General features: G+C 38.7%; 1 protein-coding gene and 1 long non-coding RNA gene across 6 annotated transcripts in view; one reads left to right on the plus strand and one right to left on the minus strand.

Moving 5' to 3' along the window:
- LOC116313237 (von Willebrand factor A domain-containing protein 5A-like) overlaps positions 1 to 12,412 on the plus strand; it is a 45,403-nt gene extending 32,991 nt beyond the window's left edge. For 2 of the 5 annotated variants that reach the window (XM_039598103.1, XM_039598105.1), the window contains 8 exons: positions 551 to 580; positions 5,874 to 5,891; positions 6,564 to 6,578; positions 7,806 to 7,844; positions 10,063 to 10,104; positions 10,607 to 10,752; positions 11,279 to 11,402; positions 11,523 to 12,412. In XM_039598103.1, coding sequence (XP_039454037.1) covers positions 551 to 580; positions 5,874 to 5,891; positions 6,564 to 6,578; positions 7,806 to 7,844; positions 10,063 to 10,104; positions 10,607 to 10,752; positions 11,279 to 11,402; positions 11,523 to 11,602 — 494 coding nt within the window. In that variant the 3' untranslated portion in view covers positions 11,603 to 12,412. The remainder of the gene's footprint in view (positions 1 to 550; positions 581 to 5,873; positions 5,892 to 6,563; positions 6,579 to 7,805; positions 7,845 to 10,062; positions 10,105 to 10,606; positions 10,753 to 11,278; positions 11,403 to 11,522) is intronic. The other 3 variants (XM_039598104.1, XM_039598106.1, XM_039598107.1) reach the window with 3 other exon arrangements.
- A 769-nt stretch (positions 12,413 to 13,181) lies between these two features.
- On the minus strand, positions 13,182 to 14,409 carry LOC120432842. Its single transcript, XR_005608128.1, has 3 exons — positions 14,306 to 14,409; positions 14,145 to 14,232; positions 13,182 to 14,060 (listed from the first exon to the last, which is right to left on the minus strand). It is a non-coding gene; the product is annotated as an uncharacterized LOC120432842 (long non-coding RNA).
- Between the last annotated feature and the right edge of the window lie 1,368 nt (positions 14,410 to 15,777).

Raw genomic sequence — 15,777 nt, forward strand, 5'->3', positions numbered from 1 at the left:
AGTAAATACTGTGTGTACAGTTGCAGTAGTACTTGCTTTGATAGTCATTATAATGGGCTGTATCCTGAGTAAGCAAGCCGAAATGTTGCTGTTATTATATTTGGAATATTAGTGAACATATTTTACACTTTAACTACTACTACTAACCCTTCATGGGTGTTTACATTTCAGAATATAGGTGAATATCTTTTACAATTTAAATACTACTTACCTAATACTAACTACCTGTGAGGCACTGCATTAATATTAGAATTCTATTATTTTACTAGTTTATTTAGTTACTTATTTTTGCTAGCTAATCCTTAGTGGGGGGTATGTTAACTTAAACTGAGGCTGAGGGGTTTTGTGGCAGACAGTGCTTGATGCATAATGGCCACATAGTAACACAAAATCTAACCTGACAAAAAATAAACACTAGTTATATAAACTAGAGTTTTGAGCATGATGTATAAATACAAACGATGTATAAATGTGTTATATTTGCATATCAGGCTATGAATGTTAAAAAGTAAAAATTTCTGGATCTTTGTTTTTTCTTCGGTGTTTATAGGAGAGAGAAGAGAGTTGGGATGTCTCTCAGGTAAATAAAAGCTGGATGACAGTACATCACACATCTGTGCATTAAAAAATACAAACAAATAAAAACATTTCTTTTTAACTTTTTTGAAATGTTAAATGTGCAATACTGCATGCAAATAGGTGAAGTATTTGCTTTGATAGCCTTTGTAATGGGCTCAGGGGCAGATCTAGAAGGGTGGCATGCAGGGGCGGCTCTAGAGAAATTTTTTTAGGGTGGCAAGAGGGTGGCAAAGAAATCAAATGGGGTGGCAAAATCAAGGCTTTTTTTTCAAACACATATGCAGGTGGTTACATATGGTTAAAATGATTCAAATGCAGTAAGTATACACGTTTTTCATATAAATATAGTCTATAACTTAATTATTGTCTGTAGCCCACATAATTACACACTTTAGTTACATAAAACATGTGAGTTTTGATCTTATGTACTGTATAGCCTGTATAATAAATAAATATGTAGCCCAATAAGTATAAAACCCAGAAAGGTACACAACATGGGGCGGTTCATTTACAAACACACGTCTAACTTAAGTTTCACTGTTTTTGTTAGAAATCAATCACGTTGTTAGATGCTTAAATTACACAAAATGTCAGAAATCTGCACTGTCATGAACAAAAATTTAAACCTAATTTTTCATGATTTGTTGGATCTCTGAGGTCTGAAATACAACCGGACATTTTTGACTAATTTTGAGTTTACGTTTGTATTTCATGCTCAAATTGTGTCATTTTATTTTTTCCCCCTTGCCTTGTTTGGTATCATTCTTTTCAGCTCAACTGAATTTAGTTGTTTTTTTCACTGACATACTGCATTAGTATTACTGATCTGAAATCACACAAAGAACTTAAAATCCTAGTAGTGTTTTTTTTTACTGTAAAAAAAAAAAAACAGACATGTTGAGTAAATTTTTATAACTTGAAATGCAAATATAAATTGTACATTTTGTAAACATATACAACTATTTATCTAAAAATGCAGCCAATACACCTGCCGTTTCTTTCATTTTGTACAACCATTTCAAAATATTACTAAAACTAAAATGAGAGAACAATCAGGTTTCGCAATAAGATGCCCCACAAATGATGTGTGCCAGTAAAAAAAAAGTTTTTCCACCAAAAGACAGAACAGCACAGGGACAAACCTGCAGGCCTGACAAGAGGAGGTGTATCACTCCGCTGGTTTTCTACTTAGTGACAGTGTTTACATTGCAAATGTGCCTTAGTGACATTCATTAGTGCCCTCACTGACACACAAAACAAAACGACTACACAAGACAACACAACACACTAAGTATACACTCCACACTAAACGTCACAAATCTCCCACATCTAAAAACTCTCTCGCTCACTCTCTCTCTCTGTCTCTCACTCGCTCGCTCTGTCTCGCTGCCGTTACCGTCACTCTAAAAACTCTCCCCTCTCCCTAAACAACCAAATCTCACGTGTTGACTTTTTTTTAAATTGGTTGACATGTTACATTTTGCCACCGATAGGAAAGAGGTGGCTTCTTTTCCTTTCTTTACTGTTTTCGCGCTGTCCTTAGAAAACGCTTAAAATACACACACACATAAAAAACGTGACGACAGTATTTAGAAAAAAGCGTGGCTTATATATATTATCATAACTCTGGATTTACTGGCCTGTAATTAAAATTTAAAAACTTTGAAGTCCGAACTTTCAATGTGGGCTGAAATAGAGATTCAGCGTGGCTGCAGCTTGTTGCTGTGTCAGCTTAAATCAGTCATGTGATTTGGAGGTGCAGCGTGTGCGTGGACCACAGAGGGTTAATAACACTCACCTTCCTTCCATTTCCAGAGTGTAACATCCAACCACCTGTGTAAAATCCGAAATTCCCATAGTGCTGTTCAAAATGTGCTCTGGCACAATCATAAACATCGCTTGCTACTGAAAACAAGAAAAAAGCCGGTCCTGCTATGGGCTGAACCATTTGTTAATGGTGCAGGGGGGGGACACTATGCAATATCTTCAGTTTTAGCATTTATATTCACTGTTGACTGTAACTACGCTCAAACTGTTAATGCTATCTTACTTTAATAAACAACACTGTCATATGCAAAACTGGGGTGGCACTTGGGGTGGCAAGGGATCATTTTAGGGTGGCAGTTGCCACCCCATGCCACCCTTCTAGATCCGCCCCTGGTGGCATGGGGTGGCAAATGACAGTGCTGTTTATTAAAATAGCACTTTGAGCGTAGTTACAGTTAACAGTGAATATAAATGCTAAAACTGAATATATTGTGTCATGACAAATGCAATTGTTTTACAAAAGAGACAATGTAAAACAATAATAACAATTTAAAACAATAACTAGGACTATTAAAATAAGACCAAGATGCTTGGGTCATAGTGTGTTAAAAGCCAGGGCATAAAAATGTGTCTTAAGTAGCGATTTAAATTGATCAAGTCTTTGTGAAGATCTAATATTTAAGGGGAGACTATTCCAAAGACATGCCACAGAGAAGTGGCATGTCCTTGTGGACCACAAACCCTGTGGACCACAAACCCTTGTCCAAAGTTTCTGACCCATGGAGTGCGCGCAAGCAGTGCCAGTTTGCAGCCATTTCTTAGTTTACCACGGACATTCAGCACGTGGCTGGTAAGTCCAAACTGACTGTTTGTCCCGTGCACTGGTTTCTCCCATGTTTGTCGGCATGGACTACTCCGCCATGGCTGCCGTTCAGACCGGTGACCCAGACATCCTCGCGCTTGAATCTGTGCAGATGGGCCTCATGCTGGAGGACAGACCGTGCAGTACGGTGGTCCTCTCCTGGTATGTGACGTTTCCACCGGCCGCCCTCACCCAACAGTTCCTGTTTCATGGGGGTTTAACTCATTACATGCTCTCTCTCATCCAGGGGTCTGTGCCTCTGATAAACTGGTCAGCTCTAAGTTTGCTTGGCCAGGCCTTCGCAAATTGGTGAAGAAATGCATTCTATGCTAGTACGTGAAGGTTCATAAACACACCAAGGCACCCCTGGAGCAGTTCTTCATGTCCAGCGAATGTTTGGATAATGTGCATGTTGATATGGTGGGTTCCCTGCCGCAGTCACAAGGTTTTACGTACCTTTTGACTATTGCTGACCGCACCACCTGGTGGCCGGAGGCAGTCCCCCTGGTGTCCACTACAGCAGCAAGGGTTTTTGTAATCTTGGTTTGTGCGTTTCGGCACCCCCGTGGACATTACCTCAGACAGAGCCCCCCAGTTCGTTTCAGAGTAGCTAATTTAAAATGTACAAAGTTACATAGTTACTTTTTTGTGAGCAGGAGGACAGCCTCTTCTGAGTAGTGCAAAACAGACAATGTGGTATAAATGTCAAAGTAGTTGTTTTTTAATTAAAAGAAAAGCTTTACAAATTAAAGTGCAGTGGCATTTAAACTGCAATAGTACCAACCAACCAAACTGTCAGGTATCACAGTGTTTTCAATACAAAACCATATAATTCTTTTACATGAGTTTATTCTAAACTGTCAAGTAAGAGAACAAGTACTGAACTGAACTGTACGGTAGCTGCTATAAAAATGTTTTTTAATTTTTTAAACTTGGCTCTGCCCTACTGTACCTCTAAATTAAAGTTCCTTTGTGTCCATCCTAGAGTGTTACTCTCTGAACCTCCTGTTAATTTTGAGGAGCAGTTGATTTTCAAAGTTAGTAGAGTTCATCCTTGCTCGCTTTACAGTGAACAGTAGTTCAGCACAGTTAAAGAGACGCTCGCAGGCAGTTTTTTGATGTGTGGAAATGAATTCAGCAGATCCATCTTGCCTGAGATACACGCAAGGTACCCATATACCTTGTGGCCTTTTGGACTTCATTGAAAAGAAGAAGTCTTCTTCATCTGATGAGTGTTGCTTGACTTGCTCCACCCCAGCCTCTGCCATCTGGTCAAGGCGTTGTCTCAGATAAATCAGACCTGTTGAATGACAAATACACAACACATTAAATATTTCTGATATTTATTTTTGGATAAATGAGGCAACAAGAGTTTATTATAGTGCATGAATTACAAAAACTACAATTTGTTTAGAAAGGTGCATGTTATTGTACTTTATTTAATTAATAGTTAATTTAGTTAATTAATTATTGAAATTCATAAGAAACAACTGATTACGGCATGATATTAAATTATGAAATCAGACCTGTTTCTATGATATCAGGCCTCTCAGTCCAGGTGGACTTTAACTTCAGGAGAAGGATTGCAGCAGCAATCGGTTCAGGGTCTTCCATCATCCCACCAAAGCGCTTTTGGACACCATCCTGAATGGCTCTGATGAGTGGGAGACACATTTTGGTGGTCTCCAGTCTGCTGAGTTCAGCTTTCAGCTGGAAGATCACTGGAAGAAGCCAAGTATGGACATGCATTTTAAAAATTCAAAAAAAGGTTTGAAAAACAAATAAGCGAGGTAGCTCCAGCATTGTTTTCCACCTGTGTCATTTATGTCACATTTTAGAAATAAGAAATAAAACTCACATTTTCACTTTGAATTCTTCACAAAAAATCTGATAGCATCCTTTTCTTCTGATTTATGATCTCCAGAGCTATGTATGTTGAGTTCCATCGAGTTTGCTTTGGCCGAATGAGCTGGAACTTGCATTCACTTTCCACAATTTCTGCTGCCATGTAGGACCGACCTGACTTATTCCAGATTGTTTGGCATTTCTCAAAGGCTGCTCGTGATAGCCGTTTGTATGCATCATTCATCTCTAATGCCTTGGCAGCATCTGTTGTGGCAACTAAATTTAATAGGTGGCATGCACACCTTTGATATGGTGGAAGTTGGTACTCAAGACCGCTATCTTGCTCCAGGATGGCGAATGTGTCCAGGTAGTCTGCTTTGGTCTCTTCAGAAGAGTCTTGATCTGACTCTGACTCCTCAGGCTGACTTTGTTCACCAAACACACTGAATGCTTTAATAAAGTTCGAGGCACTGTCTGTTGTCGTCTTCCATGTTGCTATAAAGTGACTGAAGGTTTCATTCAGGAATCATTTTAACCATATGTAACCACCTGCATATGTGTTTGGAAAAAAAGGCTTTGATTTTGCCACCTCATTTGATTTCTTTGCCACCCTAAGAAAATTTCTCTAGATCCGCCCCTGAATGGGCTGTGTCCCAAAGTGAAGACTTTTACCTGATAACCTCAGCCTATTTAAGGTTGATTAATACATTTTAAAGATGGAGGTTGTGGTAATGCCAATTTTTATTTTTCTCTAATATGTTCACCCTGTTGTAAACTTTAATCCTGATTTTTCTTTTTTCTTTTTTCTTTTTTTACAAAGTTCATATGGATGCTCCACGTAAGTAGAGGCTTAATGACAACACACATCTACACACATGTGCATTTCTAAAAATAAAAACAAACAAACCAACACATTTGTACTTGAACTTATTTGAAATGTTAAATGTCAAACATTCACTGCAGTTGCTGCAGTATTGGTTTTGAAGGCCTTTGTAATGGGCTGTGTCCCAAAGTGAAGACTTTTACCTGATAACCTCAACCTGTTTAAGGTTTATTTATGAATGTTAAAGATGGTGGTTGTGGTGTTCTTATTTTTCTCTAATATGTTCAGCCTGTCGTAAATGTTCAACCTGAATTTTATTTTTATTTTTTTTTGCATAGTGAATTTTGATGCTCCATCTAACTGTAGTAAATAAAAGCTGAGAAATAATATACATCTACACACCTATGCATTTCTGAAAATTAAAAGGAAGAGACCAACACATATTTTCATTTGAACTAACTTGAAATATGCAAATAGCTGCAGTACTTGCTGTGATAGCCTTTGTAATGGGCTGCGTCCCAAAGTGGAGAATTGTACCTGACAACCTCAGCCTGTTTAAGGTTGATTAAGAAACTTTAAAGATGGAGGTTGTGGCAATGCCAGTTTTTATTTTTCTCTAATAAGTTCACCCTTGTGTAAACTTTAAATCTGATTTTAATTTTTTAATTTTTATTTTTTTTTACATAGGTCGTAAGGCTATAAGTAAGTAGAGGCTGAATGACAACACACATCTACACACATGTGCATTTCTGAAAAAAAAAAGAAGAATCCAACATATTTGTATTTGGACTTATTTTAAATCTTAAATGTCAAACATTCACTGGACAGTTACTGCAGTACTTCTTTTCTTAGTTGTTGTAATTGTCTGTATCCTTAGTGAGTAACTAAAGATGTACAAGCTTTTAGTTATACTACCATTTATGATAAGTTTCAAGTCAGGATGAACTTACTGATCGAAACATCAAACGAAATAATTTTCCCAACATTTTCATATCAGCATCATAATCTAGCTGCAATTCCTTTTTTAATTAGTAAATAATTAGAAATAGAATATAATAAATATGTGATCCTATTAAAACTTAGAGAAGGTCGTATCTGTACATGTCGCTCCTTCAATTAAGAGGTTTTCTTGTCCACTGCACAAAAGAGTAAAAACAATGAAAAAGACCCTTTAAAGAGTCAATGTGTCCAAACTTGAATGATTAAATATAGGTGATGTTTATCAATATGTAGATTTAAATACAGTTTAAATATTGTGATAATATTCTAACCTGCTGTAAGACTCTCGGAAGCAAGAAATTTAGTATGATATGGAGACATTACATGTTAAGATGAAATATTAATCTGTTGTTGTCATGGTTATTTGCTTTCCTTAAAGATAAAGACAGATGAATGTGAATAAACGGGGTACAACAATAAATTTCAGAGTGATACCTGATAACCTCAGCCTGTTTAAGGTTGATTTATAAATTTTAAAGATGGAGGTTGTAGTAATGCCAGTTTTTATTTTTCCTCGCCTCTGTCAGTGCGCCCCAGGGCAGCTGTGGCTACAATGTAGCTTGCCGTCACCAGTGTGTGAATGTGTGTGTGAATGGGTGAATGACTGAATGTAGTGTGAAGCGCTTTGGGGTCCTTAGGGACTGAGTAAAGCGCTATACAAATACAGGCCATTTACCAATAAACAGGGTACAACAATAAATTTCAGAGCAGAATATCTGAGTGAGGTTCAGACGAACCAAAAGCAAAAAATGACATTGACTTTAAAATATTTGTTACAAAAAATCAAAATTCTAATTAGAAAAGTGACAGTGATATACATTTAAATACTTTTATACTATTTGTTTTGTATTTGTATATCAACAAATCAGTAATTTAGTCTTCTTTAACAAATTCTTATCAAATGTACTGACTCTATTTTTTACATTATAGTGTATGCCTCCATGGTGATGTATGAGGACACTGAAACAGGTAAGTAAAACCTAAATGACACATCTGTACATCTATGTAAATGTGTAGCTGTTTGTAGAAGGGACCGGTCCCATCCAACTATTGGACATAACCTGCATCAGTACCACATGGAAGCTCCTGTTCAGGCATCATAGCGGCTAAGATGAATAAGCACATGTCTCAATACATAAGCGGGGCACAAAAGGGAATTGGCATGAATACCAGAGGCACAAAACACCACCTACTGATAGAGACTGCAAGACTCGGCTGACCAAGCCCCACACTCAGATCCTGGAATGCCTAGAACTGTACAAGATCAACAGGACCCTAAGAGCCTTCATCGGGAACTCTATGTGGATGTGGCAAACAACACTAGAGGCTAACTTCAAGCCAAAAGCACAAGTCACCATCAGGTGCGGGATCGACCACGGAGATGGATGTGCTGTCCCCACTGCTGGTCTGCTTAGGCCTGAACCCCCTCAGTGAGATCATTGACAAAACTGGCTACAGATACCGACTACAGAATGGAGCAATCGTCAGCCACCTCCTGTGCATGGATGACATCAAGCTGTAGGCCAAGAGTGAACGAGACATCAATTCACTGATCCACACCACCGGGATATTCAGCAATGACAGAGGAATTTCACACATATCACACCAGGCATGACCCCAGGTGCAGGCTGTGTAAAGATGCCCCCGAGACAATCCAGCACACCCAGCAAGATGCTAACAGGCAGGGCATACATGGACTGCCATAACCAAGTGGTCAGCGTACCATACAGAAACATCTGTGCCAACTATGGCCTGGAAGTCCTAAGGTCTAAATGGGAGATGTAGGGTGGTCGAGAATGATATTTTGTTTTATATAACACGATGAATTTGAATAGTTCATATGTACTGTCTTCATCTCGTGCCATCCATTCTTTTATGATTTTAACATCGTGATGTAGGACATAGCTTTGGAGGAGTTGTACATAACAGGAGTAAGCAAAACCCTTTGTGAAAGTTAAACAAATATATAGGCATTTGTATTCATACAGTAGTCATCACATATTGTTGACCTCCATACATGTATGTGTATAAGTAACATATGTATGGAGAGAAATATGTTTCAAAGTGTTGCAAATGTGTACGATATGATCCAAAAGAACATCTGGCCTTGTAGACCTGCGGATTTGTTTTTGTTTGTTTTTTCAAATAAAGTGGACATTTCATTTTCTTAAAAAAAAATAGAATAATAAAAATAAATAGTATGGACTAACACTCTAATGTTGATCTTACCATTCTCTAATAACAGCAGGCTAACATTAATGTTGATGATGTGAATAATTCTGAACACATATTGCATTGCACTCTGGGAAGAAAACCCTTTAAATGAATTATAATTATGTATTTGGTAAATCGATGTTTTCTAATAAAGGGGTTATAAGTTGTTCTGTGTATTTACAAAAAGATTTGAACGCAGCTTACATTTGTGGATGTGTGAGAAGCTGATGGCGTTAAATTTGTCTCAAAACCCCACGTGGGCATGCAATTTGTTCTGTGTGTATCAGCTGATTCGTCCACACATGTAAGGTTTTGCGAACAAGCGAGAGAGATGTTACATGTAGTTTTACAGATTTGTACGCTCAGAAAGGTTTTTGAAGGTCAAAATTGAAATCTGATTTGTTGGCTGAACTTAAACTCAGTATTTATTCAGGTTAGGATGTACACATTCGGATAATAGTTTTAGGTGTGGTTTAGTGTGTGGACTGAACATGCACATGTAAGTCCTCAAAAGTAATTGTCATTTTCATTACATATGCAGTTAGAGCAGCAAACAAGCAATAAAAAGAGTAAATACAGCCAAACCAGCTTTCATGAATGTGATATTTTGTACTTTTAATTTGGCCGTTTCTGTGAATACACAGACTGTTAAACACAGAGGAAATGATGTGAGCTATTACATGAGCTGGTATGGTGGTCCATAGCAACATGTATGTCAGGGGAATCTTTGTGCCTCTGACAGCCAAAAGAATATTATCATGGAGTGTGTATGCTAAGGGCAGAGCAGCACAGCAGTGCACTGTTTTAACATTGTAAGAAATCAGGAAGTGAAAAGGTTATGATTTTTTTTCTTGGAATATGACTGTTTTTGAGAAAACTATGCATTCAGATACTATTGCTAAGGAATTCTCTGTAATTACCTCAAAGACATTTGTGTGTGTGTGTGTGTGTGTGTGTGTCTTTACCAATTCAGATGGATTCCCGATGATGGAAGAAGAAAACCAGTCAAGAAAATGTAAGTAAAAAACAAAATGAGAGCATGTATTTAGTTTTAATTAGCAGGTGTGTTTTTTCAAAAGGTCAACTGATGGAAATTCTTTTTTTCTTATTGTGTGTAACACCATCAGTTATAATTTGCTGGGTTAGAATATAATAAGAAAATAAAAGAAGCACGCATTGTCTTGGTAGATATGAAGGAAATTTAAAGCTAAGTGGAAGTGACTGTATAACAATGTTTAGTTCAGTTGCTTTGATAATGAGATCCAGTTTTTTCTCACTGAATAAAGTTTTAGTTTTATATTCTAATAAATCAGATTAAATTAATTTAATACATTGGCCATATATTTTTTCTTTAAAACATGTGAAACACATACTTTACATCGTTTCAACCTTTCATTTCATCAGTTTGATTGCCTTCAGATGGTATTCATTAAAACCACAGTAACTAATGTGTGATGCTGCCAGTTTATCTAGCACCATAATCAGGTTTTGTTTTTGTTTCATCTTTGATTTTCCAGCTGCTGTGCCTGAGCAGCCACCCAGAGACCCTTTGCTGCAGTTAGTCTCCCTGCAGGAGGCGTCTGGCTGCTGGCTGCTTGATCCAGCTCTGGCTGCTGCGCTGGGAAAGACCAACGAGGAGGTGGAAAAGTCAAAGCCTGAAAAGGTGGGCTGCTGTCAATTTAAATATTAACACAAAATGATGATGTGAGATATTGTAAAACAGATTTTATTCTATATTTTGAACTAAACCACATGATGTAATTAAAAACACACCATAAAACAAGGACACTGAAGTCAAAGTAAATGTAGGCCTGCCTCACAGCCTGAGAATAAACATCTGCATATCAGAAGCTAAAACACTGGTGGTAATCACACTCCTAACCTCCCACTGAGCTGCACCAGCGTCTGATATTATCCAGAAACCACACAGCAGAAATTATTTTCCTCATCAGTTCTTGTAAAAAATATGTCAGCACATTATTTTAGAGCATTTATGATATCACAGTTTGGGATTACATCAGGAAGAGCATCCAGTGTAATAATCTGCCAAATCAAATATGCAGAGCTGCCCACCTTGGTGACCCCCGTGTGACAAAGAAGTACACAAACATATCTAATATTACTGCTTGTAGAAAGTAAAATGTGTGTTCTGTCTGTTTTATTTTATTGTCTTGGATTTGGTGAATTAGGCCAGCAGTGAAGTGTGGGCCACCATTCTGGCTCTGATCTGGCTTCATGGTTTCAAGATGGATGCAAAGGACGAGTGGGAGCTTCTGGCTATGAAGGCTGCCTCATGGCTCTGTGCTCAGAATGGTAACAGCAATGATAGTGACAGATAAAATAACAGCTTTAAAAAACTGTTTCATGCTACAATCAGCCCCCCTCCCCACACACACATTAATATCTCCTTTAATATCGGTTTTGTGTTTTTAGCACCGTGTGTGTCAGAGTGTGTGGATGCTGGAAATGTCCTGCTGGGTTGCAGCGTGAAGAAAGAAGCTCTGGGACTCTGAGGGTTTTCTTAAAGTAGCTTCATCTTCAGAGTGAACAGAAGCAGGTCTACTTACTCCACACTGCCTTTGATACAGAGCTGTTTTATATCATCAATCCCTTTTACATGTTTATTTGTTATGAATTATGTACCTAATTTTGGTTTTACCATTGTGGAAAAAAAAAAAAAAAAAAGTGTGCGCAATTATCTGAATACTCCTAACACAGTAAAAGATTGAACCACTGCTGTGGCAGCTCATTCAAGAAAGTGTTTTAATTCCCTTTCTCTGCCACTAGATGGCGATTATGTTCATACTTTTTACTTATTTCACACAGAAACACCAAAACCAATCTAAGAAGTCTTTTCCCTTCCTGTTATAGTTCTGAAAATGGCTTCAGTTCAGGACATTTTCAAGATGGTCCTCAGTGAATTGGAGTGAATAGAGCTAAACTTTGAAAATAACTATTTGCAGTGTTTACACCATCTTCTACACAAAACAGTCTATCCTAGCTTTTATTTTTTTAAAAAGTCATATTTTTATGGCTAAATTGAAATGAAACTATACAGAACATCATTCTGTTTCTCTCGCAGGAGTTACAATTTTATCCATAAAACACTTTCATTCTGCTAATTGACACTGATTGGTCCTTGAACGTCTTAAGACAGCACATAGTCTTCATTCATGTTTGCTTACTTATGATTATTTTTGAATTTTCAAAAGTGCCTGTTTTGTAATACTGTAGCATAAAAAGTTATGAAATTTATGTTTGGTCTGTTATTTCTTTGTTGTAACAATGTTTCTTGGCAATAAATTGTATATTATTGGAAAGTCTGTTTTTCCCCAGAAATGGTGCCACATTTGTATGAACAATATATTTTTGGGTTATTTGTGGGTTGAGCAGCAAAGTTGAGTACCAGGGTTGTGTTCCTGAATAACTTGCCAAGTCTTCTCTGCCAATGCCAAATAGCTTTCTGGGTGCTGCACTGCACTGTCAGAGCAGTGCAGAGATGTCCAGCCAATAGTTGTACAATTTGGGACAAGTCCAAAATAAATGAGTAAGAGAGCTTTCTCCAAGTTTACAACGATCACATATAGGACTAACAGAAGGAAAAATCCTGTGCAATTTAGTTTGAGTCTGTGAAGCACTTCAAATTGAATTAACTGATGTCTTGAATTTATAGAACAAGAATGGATCCTACACAGACTCCTCTCACACACCTCATCTCCAATTTGTAAACCCTGCTCCTCCTCTTGTCTTCAAAAAGTCAGATTTACAATTCAAATACTCAGAAAAAGCGTTCACAAAAACTTTTCAGAATCCTGGGAACTCAGAAGAAGCGTAAAAATTGACCCCTCTTCCGGAAGAGATGGAAAGTTGAGGATACTCTGACGAACATAGTTTCTTATCTGTAAATAATGAAAAAAAAATGTGACGCAGGGAGAGAGAACTTGTTCTCCAACTGGGTAAATGACAGAAATTGCCTGTTAATATACAAGTCTTTGAGAGTAAGTATACCTTTCTGTGTCTAGACCTCAAAAGAGGCATCTAAGTGTGACCAAGTGGTCGGCGAGGTTATAAAAGAAATAATAAAATGACAACGCCACCTGAGGGGGAATTCTAGCCCCCAGGAAATATGAACTTTAAAAATGAAATGTAATTAAAACAACAACATTTGCACAGGTTCAGGGATGCACACTGAGGCCGACTCAAATATTAACACAATTTTATTTATTAATGTAAAATAAAAACAAAACACTGAGCGCACTGAATGTAAAACTGTGTCCCAAATTACAATAAAAATAAACACAACTGGGACTTACCAGCAGCGGTGGACCAAAAGAAAACCACACAAAAACCTACTATAGTCTATTCACCTGGTGCTGTACAACAAAAGAAGTGTGGAAAACGACCCGCCACGTAAGGTCCCACGGCCGCTGGTAGATCCTCAGTTCGCTGAAATAAAAGCACAAGACATACACATTAAAAGGATAAAAACATGGGACATAAAACAGGCTCTCTATATACTAAAAAAGAAATTAAAAGAAAAACGGAGATCTGCAATAAAACACACCCACATACACACCACAGAGCACAGATTAAAAGTACTTGTACTCTGCGAGCCAGCCCACAGCTGGTGCTGGTTCCGATTGTCCGTAGCCCCACTCAGTCTCGTGCAGCTCTCCACAACTGGGAAAAAAGGGAGAGGCAGTACCAGTTTTGTAACACCAGCCCAATATGCAGCTGAGGATCGCCCCGACCCGCCGCGAAAGCTGGAGTGAAACGATAGTCCAAAAGGGGCTTAGCGTGAGACCCAAAGCCCCCAGGGGCGAGGTAAGCAGCAGGAACAAAACTGGACAACCAACAGATCGGAACACAAGATAAAACAAGGCAAGACAAGACAGCAGCTAGGCAGGCGTCTCAACTCTTCGCTTAAAATCAGGCAGTTTATCCCTGAGAGGGTGCGGCAGCAATCAAATCCTAAACAAAAAAAAAAAAAGGGCAAAGATAACCTTAATCTTCTCTACTTTAAAAATACTAGCAGCTATAATATAAGCGGCTTACCCCAAAACTGGAGGCGCTGTACTACACGGTGGACGCAACTCACGCGTCTCTCCACCACGGCTGGAGTAAAAAAAAAGAAACAGCCGCGCTGTAGCGGGCCGCAAAAATATGACTACTAGTTACCGACTTTGAGAAAAATCAGAGGTCAGAAGGAGGCCTACCTGTAGCAGTCACACGATCCGATCGTAAAATTAACCGATAGGCCAGCATTTACTGCTGTGTCGCACCAGAAGCTCGGGAGGAATAATCCGACAAGAAAAACCGGCTTCCCTTTATACAGGTAAACACCACCCTGTAATCAATATACAGGTGGGTTCCTAATTAACGTAGTTGCGCAGCGAGAGCGAGCGCAGGAGAGAGCGAGCGAGAACAGTAAAGTGAGCGAGAGAGAAAAGAAAGGCGAGTAGCCCATCCGGCTACATCAGCATGAGGGTGGAAATGCATGATTACAATATATTGCAAATGGCTGCTGGATTTCCTCAGCCAGAGGCCTCAAGCGGTGCGTGTGGGCAACAAGGTCTCAAACAGCATCACCCTGAGCACGGGGGCTCCACAAGGCTGTGTGCTCAGTCCTCTGCTCTTCACCCTGCTGACACATGACTGCACACCAACCTACTGCTCCAACCACCTTGTGAAGTTTGCGGACGACACAACGCTGGTGGGGCTCATCACCAAGGGCGATGAGACCCACTACAGGAAAGATGTTGAGCTCCTGACCACGTGGTGCAGAGACAACAACCTCCTGCTAAATGTTAGCAAGACCAAGGAGGTTATTGTCAACTTCCAGAGAGGCCACACCTGTCACCCCCCATTGAACATCGACGGCGCTGCGGTGGAGAGGGTGAGCAGCACCAAGTTCCTGGGGGTGCACATCAGTGAGGACCTGTCCTGGACCACCAACACAGCATCACTGGCCAAGAAAGCACAACAGCGCCTCTACTTCCTGCGCAAACTCAAGCGGGCAAGTGCTCCACCACCCATCCTGACCAGTGTTGGTCAAGTTACTTGAAAAAAGTAATCAGTTACTAATTACTGATTACTTCCCCCAAAAAGTAATCCCGTTACTTTACTGATTACTTATTTTCAAAAGTAATCGATTACTTAGTTACTTAGTTACTTAGTTACTTTTTAAAAACACGATTTACAACCTGAATAGGTGATAAAGCGATAGATCTTTCAGCCCAATTCTACTTTTTCTGCATAATTCATCATACAAAATGTAATCAAATGGAAAAGTCTCTTTTTAAAACTTGTTTTATTAGTTTTAATCTTTTAACTTTATGCATCAAGCAAAAATTAAATTATATGCAACATTCTCTGACTGGAAGAAATTTGTTTAACATTTAAACCTATTTTCTGCACATTCCAGCACATAAAATAAAATATTTTTTTGTGTTTACACTCACTCTTTCAAATAGATGCAAGTAAAACACAGCAGAAAATAAATAAAATCAAAGACTAGCGGTCCTGTTGCTCTATTTTCACCTGTAAAGCAGGACTGGGGTAGGCGGAGGAGGTTTACCCTGGTGCAGGTGTGCCGCAGCGGTCAGTGGAAGAATCCGCGAGTTTCTCTGTGAATTTCACATTACGTCGTAGTACACTCGGTGCTTGCTTGGAAGTTTAGGGTTTTTTC

This window comes from Oreochromis aureus, linkage group 14, assembly GCF_013358895.1.
Source record: "Oreochromis aureus strain Israel breed Guangdong linkage group 14, ZZ_aureus, whole genome shotgun sequence".
NCBI classification, from domain to species: Eukaryota; Metazoa; Chordata; class Actinopteri; order Cichliformes; family Cichlidae; genus Oreochromis; species Oreochromis aureus.